Source organism: Bufo bufo, chromosome 4 (genome assembly GCF_905171765.1).
Source record: "Bufo bufo chromosome 4, aBufBuf1.1, whole genome shotgun sequence".
In the NCBI taxonomy this organism is placed as follows: Eukaryota; Metazoa; Chordata; class Amphibia; order Anura; family Bufonidae; genus Bufo; species Bufo bufo.
Window position 1 is genome coordinate 599926693 of NC_053392.1, and position 12134 is coordinate 599938826.

At 43.0% G+C, this 12134-nt stretch overlaps 1 protein-coding gene across 1 annotated transcript in view; it reads right to left on the reverse strand.

Moving 5' to 3' along the window:
• LOC120999331 (gastrula zinc finger protein XlCGF26.1-like) overlaps positions 1 to 12134 on the reverse strand; it is a 1147325-nt gene that overhangs the window by 979848 nt on the left and 155343 nt on the right. Inside the window, exons 3-5 of the mRNA XM_040430199.1 lie at positions 7735 to 7884; positions 7426 to 7605; positions 7229 to 7343 (exon numbers count right to left, since the gene is read on the reverse strand). Of these exons, the coding sequence (XP_040286133.1) occupies positions 7229 to 7343; positions 7426 to 7605; positions 7735 to 7812 (373 nt within the window). The 5' untranslated portion in view covers positions 7813 to 7884. The remainder of the gene's footprint in view (positions 1 to 7228; positions 7344 to 7425; positions 7606 to 7734; positions 7885 to 12134) is intronic.

The window sequence follows — 12134 nt, forward strand, 5'->3', positions numbered from 1 at the left end:
GGCATTCAATATAGGACTCATAGTTCTTTTGTCATGGAAAATTTTGAATTTATTCTCTCACATAATTACTTTTTATTTGAGAATAGGTTCTACCACCAGCTCAGGGAGACCGCAATAGGGAGCCCCTGTGCCCCGAGTTATACAAATCTCCTCCTGGGCTGATGGGAGGACACCGTTGTCTTCAGAGATCAGTTCGACCAATGGACCTCCCATATAATCTTTTGGGGGCGGTATATTGAAGACATCTTGATTTTATGGGGTGGGTCCATTCGTCATTTTAAAACCTTTGTCCAATAACTGAACCTGAATGACATCAGTCTCACCTTTACACATGGAATCCATGAGCGGACCATTCCCTTCTTGGATATCCATATAACCAAGAAAAATGGAGAATTACACACCGAGACTTATCGCAAACCAACTGCCACCAATAGTGTCCTTAGGTGGGACAGTCACCATCCCCCGAGCCTAAAAAAGGGTATCCCTAAGGGACAATATTTACGTGTTAGAAGGAATTGTTCCACACTTGAATCTTTCAGATCCCAAGGTAAATACCTACAGAAACATTTTTCCAAGAGAAGTTACCCCCTAGGATCCTCAGAGATGCTTTTAAATATTCTGTACAAAGAGACAGACATTCCCTCCTTATTTCACGCACCTGTCCTAATGTACAATTACGAGAATAATCGGTACCTTTCAAAAGTCTACTTCCTTTAAAAGCTTATCGACAGGCAGAACCTACCAAATGCGGGATTTCGCAAATTTCAAAACTCAGGGTGTTGTCTATCTATGTACTTGTACATGCCCTCCAAATTATGTCGATAAGACAAAACATGAATTAAGGCAGAGGGTGGGTGACCACATTGGGGACATCACCCATCGTCGTGACAAAACTATTTCACGTCACGTATTGGAATACCATAATGGAGATTTTAGGAGTCTTAGATTCCAAGTTATCGAAGTAATCCGTAAATCTCCTAGAGGTGGTGATTAAGATAGGAGGATTCTCTGCAAGGAGGCTCAGTGGATACAACGCCTCAAAACGGTGGCCCAGCTGGGCCTCAATGAACAGATATCATTTGCCTGTTTTCTCTAAAACTCCTCCCCTTGCATCATGTATTGGTCAAACTTGTTAATATGTAAGTTCTCTTTTTTTATCTATTTACATTGGACTACTTGCCTTATTATCTGATCAAAATTGATCAAAAGATGTACAATTATATCGCAAAGGGGACCTTGAGCTGCTGGCACCAAATTCCAGTGCCAAGTCTATCCATCTCCCATTTATTTTTCATGATTTATTCCTCCACTTTATGTTATTTGGCTAACCCACGCTCACTTCCCTTCTTAGCATTGCCCCAGTTTCAAATTGCGCTTACCCAGCACCTTACATCTATTTTATTTGGGGACTATTATTATCCTTTCTGAAATTTGGAATGCAAATTTCACTCCACGAGACTGGAAATGAGGCGGAGCAACAACCCCCCCCCCCCCCCCCCGTCACTTCCGGCCTCCAGCATGGGTATTCCAATCTCAAACTTACCTATATATAGGGAGGCAAACTTTTAATATCTTCACTCCCACATTATCCAGGCTGCCATCATCTCCTTCATATCTGCTGTTTCTGTCCCCTGATGAACCGCTGATCATCTGCAATGGGGAAACACGTCGGGGCCATTCATTACAAGCACTTCAGGGTCTGCTAGGGCTTTTTTCAGGGTTTAGCCACCGATAAGTGGGGTCGCCCCTTTCGGGGCGGGTGCTCCACTTTCAGGCAGGGATAGCCTGAAAGGGACACCCAGAGACAGTTCATCTCCAGACCGTATCGCCAATGGTGACAAAACTCTGGTGGGCGTTTTTCCTTATACCCCATAACTGTGAGTAAAAAGTATTACCGTGGCCCACACTGTTTATTACATGTTATATATACATGCATGCCAGGCATTAGACCCTCCTACAAGATTTCTGATATCCAGCTACACTGTTTTGTGGGCATTATTACCTAATTTAATTTCTGTGCAGGTTATTTTTGAATATTTTATGTTAATATTAAAAGTTAAGTTTTAGGAGTTTTTTTCTGTAAGCCAATAGTTAATCCCTCCTCATGTACTATTATTTGTGAAACAAACTGATTGTCAAATTTAACAAAACCTGTTTCTGAAAGCCGGCAGCTTGTACAGTGGGGACATGTAAATAGGTCAATAACACTCCAAAAGACATACTGATAGGAAACTTAGATGGCAAGACCCATTGGGGACAGTGTGATCCTAATGTCTGTAGAGCCCTGCTGAATATAGTAGCGCTATATAAATGCATAATATAAATAAATAAATAAATAGGCCACTTCTGATGACAGGTTCCCTTTAATGGATTTTTAATAATGGTCGCTCTGTATTTGCATCAAAACAGTTATAAAAAAAGCTTTTATTATTCCAGTGAAAATGAATTTTTCATGCAAACCAACATTCAGAGAAGAATCGATTTCCTTTTGAACTACTAGTATAGTGTCCCACTACTCAAGGGTCAATTGGGTCACGTTGTTCTCCACCTCTTGTGGAACATGGTCATGGTATTTTATATTGCATTTTTAATGTATGTCGTCATATTATCTCCTGTGAACCAGGCCTGTTAGGGGTGTAGTTCCTCCTCCTAGGCAGTAGAGGGAGCTAGGGAACCCACTAGTATATATAGTCAGGTCTAGTTCAGAGAGAGAAGTGTGTGGTCAGAAGCCAGTGTGCACTTTAGCCAGAGGGTAGCTGAAGAGTAAGTTTCTGACATGCAGCTAGATAGCCCAGGCTCCTAGCTTGCCACCAGGAGAAGAAGCTACCTCCTGAAGATATATTGCACCTTTAAAAGTACAATGCAGAGCCACTTTTATCCAGCCAAAAAGAAAGCTGACGGGCAGAAGGATATTTACAGCAAGAGGATATACAGGGAGTGCAGAATTATTAGGCAAGTTGTATTTTTGAGGATTAATTTTATTATTGAACAACAACCATGTTCTCAATGAACCCAAAAAACTCATTAATATCAAAGCTGAATATTTTTGGAAGAAGTTTTTAGTTTGTTTTTAGTTTTAGCTATTTTAGGGGGATATCTGTGTGTGCAGGTGACTATTACTGTGCATAATTATTAGGCAACTTAACAAAAAACAAATATATACCCATTTCAATTATTTATTTTTACAAGTGAAACCAATATAACATCTCAACATTCACAAATATACATTTCTGACATTCAAAAACAAAACAAAAACAAATCAGTGACCAATATAGCCACCTTTCTTTGCAAGGACACTCAAAAGCCTGCCATCCATGGATTCTGTCAGTGTTTTGATCTGTTCACCATCAACATTGCGTGCAGCAGCAACCACAGCCTCCCAGACACTGTTCAGAGAGGTATACTGTTTTCCCTCCTTGTAAATCTCACATTTGATGATGGACCACAGGTTCTCAATGGGGTTCAGATCAGGTGAACAAGGAGGCCATGTCATTAGATTTTCTTCTTTTATACCCTTTCTTGCCAGCCACGCTGTGGAGTACTTGGACGTGTGTGATGGAGCATTGTCCTGCATGAAAATCATGTTTTTCTTGAAGGATGCAGACTTCTTCCTGTACCACTGCTTGAAGAAGGTGTCTTCTAGAAACTGGCAGTAGGACTGGGAGTTGAACTTGACTCCATCCTCAACCCGAAAAGGCCCCACAAGCTCATCTTTGATGATACCAGCCCAAACCAGTACTCCACCTCCACCTTGCTGGCGTCTGAGTCGGACTGGAGCTCTCTGCCCTTTACCAATCCAGCCACGGGCCCATCCATCTGGCCCATCAAGACTCTCTCTCATTTCATCAGTCCATAAAACCTTAGAAAAATCAGTCTTGAGATATTTCTTGGCCCAGTGTTGACATTTCAGCTTGTGTGTCTTGTTCAGTGATGGTCGTCTTTCAGCCTTTCTTACCTTGGCCATGTCTCTGAGTATTGCACACCTTGTGCTTTTGGGCACTCCAGTGATGTTGCAGATCTGAAATATGGCCAAACTGGTGGCAAGTGGCATCTTGGCAGCTGCACGCTTGACTTTTCTCAGTTCATGGGCAGTTATTTTGCGCCTTGGTTTTTCCACACGCTTCTTGCGACTCTGTTGACTATTTTGAATGAAACGCTTGATTGTTCGATGATCACGCTTCAGAAGCTTTGCAATTTTAAGAGTGCTGCATCCCTCTGCAAGATATCTCACTATTTTTGACTTTTCTGAGCCTGTCAAGTCCTTCTTTTGACCCGTTTTGCCAAAGGAAAGGAAGTTGCCTAATAATTATGCACACCTGATATAGGGTGTTGATGTCATTAGACCACACCCCTTCTCATTACAGAGATGCACATCACCTAATATGCTTAATTGGTAGTAGGCTTTCGAGCCTATACAGCTTGGAGTAAGACAACATGCATAAAGAGGATGATGTGGTCAAAATACTCATTTGCCTAATAATTCTGCACTCCCTGTATACCAGAGGAAGATTTCCCTACCCAAGGATAAAGCCAGCAATAGGGCATACGGGCCTTGGTGAAAGCCAGTCAGGATCTGAGGAAAGTACAGCCTGATCTGTAAGTGTTATTCCCTCTGAGTATCTTGCAAAGACTTTGCCTGCCATTTGTATGAAGCCTGCCTGTATTCAACATTATACATATGGAACTAATTGAAGACTGTATATAGTTGGACTGTTCAGTAAAAAGAAGTTCTGGTTCAGTGCAACTTTGTGTACCTCAATTATTCCTACAACAAATCAGTGTGCCACCGTTCCAGCCACTGGCGTCACGAACTTTAAGGGATCTTGCCACAGGCACACTAAACCTACAACACCCAGGGCACCTCACCTACCACCTGGCCTTGTCCCTATACACAGAGAGTGCCCCAGAGGTTCCATGTGCCAGCTTCTCCATCACTGCTGTACGCCTGCCCAGGGTATATAAAAACTGAGTACCAAGAGCAACCCTCGGTCTATTAACTACCCCTGTGACCTCACATTCGCTCACCCTGCAGGGCTGCGTACTGCACTAGATACAGTCTAAAGGTGGCTCCAATATTGATTTCACAATTTCCCCTTCCCCCCTCCCTGTTTGGGTGTGATACTAGGACACCACTGGGTTTACAATTTATGTCTAGAACCCGATAACACACGGTGTAAGGCAAATAGAGAACTGCTCCCCTATAAAACCTCTCTGCACATACAATAATCCTATATGTTGTCAAACCATGACTGTGACTGTGTTCTCGGAGGTGTCAACAAGAAGACCATTTAACAGCTGCCATGAGATATTTTGGGGCCCCATATACTGGGATTGGTCAGAGCACCTGGGGAGAGTGGGGTATAGCATTGAAGTCTTTAGCAGGAAAGGGTGAGCAGAATGGCCGGCAAGCTGTCACTGACCACTGGGGATTTGTCCTCATATGATTACTTCTTTAGGGCAGAACATTGTGAGATCTTTATGGTCAGACAGGCCTCTGCTACTGTTCATTAGTAGCTCTTTTTATTTCAGCTCTTTTTATTTTGGCTCTACCATAAGGCTTCTCCTATTCCCAGAAAAATTCTGAAGTGTCAGTAAAGCCTCTAAGTACTACGGAAAGAGGGTTCATAGACGTTAGAAGAATGGGTGATAACCCCCAACCTTCTGATCAATACTGTGGGACACCTGGTATCGGTAACAATTGTGTGCTAATAAAGGAAAACCTGTTAGAAAGTACAATATGTGACCCCCAAACTGCCACCACTACCTGACTATACAATGAGTCATCAGTAGCCAGTGAAGGAGCAGAATCTGAGAGTCTTCTCTGCTTTATGTAGTGGTTACTACTCACCTGGGTGTTTATCTGTGGGAATGTCCTCTATGATCTGCTCATCAACCCTCACATATGTATCTTCAGCCTTAATATTGGTCAGATCTTTACCCAGATTTAAAAGCTGTGAAACAGAAATGGTAAAAGTCAGCAGACTGATGGAGAAGTCGTGTGGAATGTTTGATGTGACCAGAAAAGATCATTAATTACAATGACAAAAAGTGATGAAATGACAGCAGAGTTATCTGCTATGGCAGCGGTCCATGCCTATAGCTCCTCTCCTTCCTGCTGGTGGGCACGTCTGCTGCCTGGTTTACCTGCTCCATAGCTTTAGGACTCCAGTGGTCCAGTCCCACAGACATCCCTCTCTCCCTTCCCAGTGGTCCCGGCTGCTGGAATAACGCTGTCCTCCCACACAAGCTGAGGCCTGCTTCCTGCCGATAATGACCTTCTCTGACCATAGGTCATGTGTGCACACACTATCTCTGGCTCTTATAGGGCCGGCATGCACACACTCTGATCTCTACAAGCCATGGAAAGGAGCCTGATCAGTAGGTTCTAGTATGCTAGTTTCATGCAAAGCTTGCTTGCCTGTTCTGTGTACAGACTTCTGCCTGACTTCTAGATTGGACCCTTTGCTGTCTGACCTGACCCTTGCCTGACCTCCGTTCTGATCCTGAGCTGCTTGCCCTGACAACGGACGATTTATCAGACTGCATGTATTCTGCCTTTCCTGACCCCGTGGGTCACCAGTCACTTGTACAGAAACGACTTCAAGTGCAGCAGCCTAGTGGTTCCCCTGCAACCAAGTCCAGATCCCTGTACAGGGGATAAAGTGGAGGGAAAGGGGTCACTTATAGAACACACTTTGGAGCAGAACCATATCAAATCTGTTCAAGAGACACAGTGGATCTGCATGTGCCATGTTTCATTGTCTGACCTAAAAATATCTGCAGGTCTCCTGTATATATGCATCTAGTTGGTTCCTTATTCCAACCAGCAGTCTCTACTGACCAGAAATCTGTGAGAAGATCCAGATGACATGCAAGGTCTATAGTTAGCTGTAATTCTGCCATCTCTACCTTTCTCATTATACAAGGATAAAACATATAATACTGGTTTATAAAACAAGACTGAACACAAGATCTTCACAGCACTTCTACAGATCATAGGGAACCTTTCATGAGACCTTATTTCCATCTATCTGATCATCATATGGAATGCTTTGATGTTCTTCTGAACCATCCTGTAGAAGAAGACGGCTGGGACATCTCTCATCATGTAGAAGAAGGGGACTGGGAGTTGTTCTTTCTTCTTTAACTGCAGGAAAAACAGACGGTGACAATTAATTTCTTACATATAACTAGTGAGAGGATGTGTGTATTTAGTCATGTCTTTTACTTGGTGGCTGGTTATCCTCCATCATGATGTTCTTGTACAGATCTTTGTGTCCTTCTAAATATTCAGACTCCTCCATGGAGAAATAGACGGCGACATCCTGACACCTTATAGGAACCTGACAACACAATGATACAGTCATCACCCAGATCCCATCATAGTGTTACTGTATAATGTCCCGGCATTCCCATCGATGTCACCTCTCCAGTCAGCAGCTCATTAATCTTGTTGGCGAGTTCTAGGATCCTCTGTCTGTTGACTTTCTCATGTATCGGGATGTGAGGTGTCGGCCTGGATATTGGGCTCAGGATTCCTCCCCGTCCTTCAGATACCGGGGCCTGACAGCGCTCACTAGAGGTCTTCTTCACTACTGTGTATTCCTGGTTATAGACAGATGCAGTAATAAATATCACTCCATACATCTCCAGAGTCCCTCACCTCTCCAGTCATGTCCATCTGTTAGTAACATAGAGAAGATGATGTAATGTGACATCATCAGATTCTCTCACCTCTCCAGTAAGCCGGAGGAGGATCTCTAGGGTGAGATTTATTATACTCTCTGCTATCTTGTCCTCATCCCTATCCATCCTTGAAGGGTCAATCAGGAGAATGATCTTATATAGGAGATATACGCTGAGCGGATCCTATATTGTAGGAACCTGAATGGAAAGAAGATGAACCGATGTAAAATCATAGAAAATCCCATGTAAAATACAATTACTGGAGATAAGAAGAGGAAACACTGGAGGAGATAATAACGTGTATCAAGGCAGTTCCTCCATGTTTCAGGTCAAAACATGTCACACCTTCATATTACCACTATAGTCAGTTACAGGTCACAGCGGTAATCCCTGTACAAAGCTGTAATCTGGTAGATCACTACATAGATCTAGAGCTCAGACTGACCTCGTCCAATCAGTTGGAATCACAAGACTAAAGGGCATCTGTCAGCAGATTGGTACCTGTGACACCGGCTGACCTGGTACATGTGCGCTTGGCAGCTGAAGGCATCTGTGTTAGTCCCATGTTGATATGTGCCCGCACTGCTGAGATAATTATGTTTCATTATATGCAAATGAACCTCCAGGAGTAACGGGGGTGTTGCCTTTTTACCTAGAGGCTCCTCCTTTCTGTACCTGCCACGCCCTTTTCACTTTGATTGACAGGACCAGGCAGTGAAGACGTAATCACACCTGACCCTGTCAATGACAGTGAAATGGGCGTGGCAGGTGCAGAAAAAGAGGAGCCTCTAGGTGTAAGGGCAACACCCCTGTTTCTCTCTGATGCTTATTTGCATATATTAACACTTTCTACCCCAGGACAATTTTCACCTTCCTGCCCAGGCCTATTTTTGCAACTCGGACATTTGTCACTTCATCTGGTAATAACTTTGGAATAGTTTTATTCATCTAACAGATTCTGAGATTATTTTCTGGTGACACATTGTACTTCATGTTAGCGGCAAAATTGGGTTAATATTTTTTTCCTTAACTTTAAAAAAATTTGAATTTCTTTACTTAAAAACAAAAAACAAAACTCTTAAAATAGTTATCAGTCAACATTCCCCATATGTCTACTTTATGTTGCTATCATTTTGTAAATCTCTTTTTTTTTTTTTAGGATGTTAGAAGGTTTAAAATTTTAGAAGTAATATTTCACATTTTCAAGAAAATTTCCTAAATTGCTTTTTTAAGCACCAATTTAGTAAAATAGTGATTTTGAGGGCTTAAAAAATAGAAGCCACTCATAAATTATCCCATTTTAGAAACTAAACCACTCAAATTATTCCTAACTGATGTCACAAACTTTGCTAACCCTTGAGGTGTTCCACAACAGTTTAAAAGAAAATGAAGGTAATTTCAAACTTCCATGGTTTTTGCAGATTTTTTGTTAATCTATTTGTTTTTCTGCAACACAGCAAGGGTTAACAGCAAAATAAACCTCAATATTTATTACCCCGATTCTTCAGTTTACAGAAACACCCCATATGTGGTCGTAAACTGCTGTATGGGCACACGGCAAGGCTCAAAAGGGAAGAAGCACCATAAGAATTTTGGAGGGCAGATTTCACTGGGACAATTGTAAGTTGCCCTGTAACATTTGAAGACACCCCGACAGTAAAAAAAAAAAAAAAAGTGACACCAATATGTGACGATACGTATACGTAAGTACCAATATGTGATCAATAAGGTACCTCGCAGCCCCGCCAACCGACACTGTACTTCAGGATCACGTGGTACGGTTTCATCACTGGTTACCAAGATGTGATGTTACGCCCTCCCTGGCAGTACATAAGGTCCGCTTGGCACAGTTTACACAGACACCTCCTGTCCGCACGGGCACAGGGAGGCACGGGGAGTGAGAGACGGTGGTCCAAGCAACCTCCGGCGTGACACAACACTTGATCACAACCCTGACAAGCTGAGAGAGCCTTTTCACTGCCCCAGTGAAACAGACCTTTGCCAGCCCAGTAGACTGCCCCCAGTTCCTCAATAGACATAAGCCCGGTCTGTTAATGGGATTATATTGAGTCGGAACCAACCCAAAGTAGATTACAACGTTATGCCGACAATTATATCCGAAACGTGGGATTTGTAATTTTAACTATAACCGCAGGAGAAATGCTAGCACAGGCTTCCAGTATCCGTAGTTTCAGGTGCTGCACATCTCGTATCATCTGAAGGCAATCGTCTATGCTGTGAAGATACGAGATGTGCAGCACCTGAAACTACGGATACTGGAAGCCTGTGCTAGCATTTCTCCTGCGGTGTTGCTATCAGTATGTGAAGAGTGAGAGAAGAGGGTTGCATTGACAATCCAACACAATGGGCGGCACATTGAACACATTTTATAAGTGGTCAGAAACTTGTAAATAACTCATGAAAGAATAAAGTTACGTTAAAACCAAGCACATCATTGTTTTTCTTGTGAAATTCCCAATAAGTTTGATGTGTCACATGACCCTCTTCCTATTAAAAAAACTATATTTTTTTATTATGAAAACAATTATTTTTTACTTTTTATTCTTGTCCCACTGTGGGACTTCAACTTTTGGGGATCTGTGTAAGACACCAGGCTGCCTTTCCAGCCATCAGGTCCCTGTCACCGCAGGGTGTGGACCCGATGAGAACGGGAAGGGTCCTGGTACCCTCTGCAAACCCAAAACAAGACGCTGTCAGCATTGACTGTGGCATAGAAGGGGTTAATACACCAGCATCGGTGTATTCAATGATACTGGAGTATACAGCAAGGTCTTGGCTGTCAGTGACAGCTGGGTCTGTGCCACTGATCAGGAGGGTGCAGATACTGCACCTGCCCGATCACCGGGACGTAGCTGTATGGCACGTTACGTCACGCTGCGCCGTACATATACACCGCTGGTCGAGAAGGGGTTAAAATACTTTCCTTAGCAATGCAGCCATATACGAACATGTATGCTGGTCAGTGGCCCAAAGTCATTTAACCATTTAAATCACACTCATGCCCACTTTGATGCCGTGTGCCAGTCATTTCTGTGGGCATACCGTGTTCAGCTGATTTCCCCTCAGGACTGCTCAGTGCAATTTATTACTGGGAAAAGTTCTCATAATTCATTAACAAAACACAAAAAATACAAATTATGATAATAAGAAACTAATGAATAAGAAACCTTCAGCTGCGTCCATCGCACAGTACAGAAATAATTCCGCCATATAGCACATAGAGAACGGCTGCAGTGCAGTATAAGGCGGGGTTCACACGTGACTGGTCAGCTGCAGATTTACTTTGCGGATTTCTGTGCGGTAAATCTGCAGCATTGTACAGAACCAGCAAAGGGAATGAGCTTTTAGTAATTCTCAGTCACACGTCGGGCGGTCACTTCCACAACCCCATAAAGGAGGACATTGTACCAGGGACAGTGGCACATAATACGTCAATACTACAGCATGCCCGATACTACAATACATACTTGTAGCAGTAATTACACTATGCCACCGCTCCACAGGAGACAACGTGCGGTGTACTGACGAGGAAGCGACGCTCACACTGGAGCATCATCTCCTCTTCCAACCGCTGATAGTCGGGGCTGCCGGGTATCAGATCCCGCCGATCAGATACTGATGACCCATTCCTGACAACCGGTTATCAATATAAACGGCCGACAACACCTATAACTCCCTCTGGGGAACTGGAAAAAAACAAAACACTGACATACTAAGAATTTATAAATCTGCATGGCCGGTCAATATCCACATAGAGAGAAAAAAAGCCTAATATAGATGAGATCGGTCTAATCTCATCCACTGCTGGTTCTGTATTACACTCAGGCTGGGCTTCTCCACATTGAAAAACCGTATGGAATCAGCTGTGGATTACACACGGAAAAACCGGAGCGCGAGCGAAATACAGGACAGCTTGGGTTTCCACAAAAGCTTTGATTATGTCCTCAATGTACAGTCAGGTCCATAAATTTTGGGACATTGACACAATTCTAACATTTTTGGCTCTATACACCACCACAATGGATTTGAAATGAAACTAACAAGATGTGCTTTAACTGCAGACTGTCAGCTTTAATTTGAGGGTATTTACAACCAAATCAGGTGAACGGTGTAGGAATTACAACAGTTTTCATATGTGCCTCCCACTTGTTAAGGGACCAAAAGTAATGGGACAATTGGCTTCTCAGCTGTTCCATGGCCAGGTGTGTGTTATTCCCTCATTATCCCAATTACAATGAGCCGATTAAAGGTCTAGAGTTCATTTCAAGTGTGCTATTTGCATTTGGAATCTGTTGCTGTCAACTCTCAAGATGAGCTCCAAAGAGCTGTCACTATCAGTGAAGCAAGCCATCATTAGGCTGAAAAAACAAAACAAACCCATCAGAGAGATAGCAAAAACATTAGGCGTGGCCAAAACAACAGTTTGG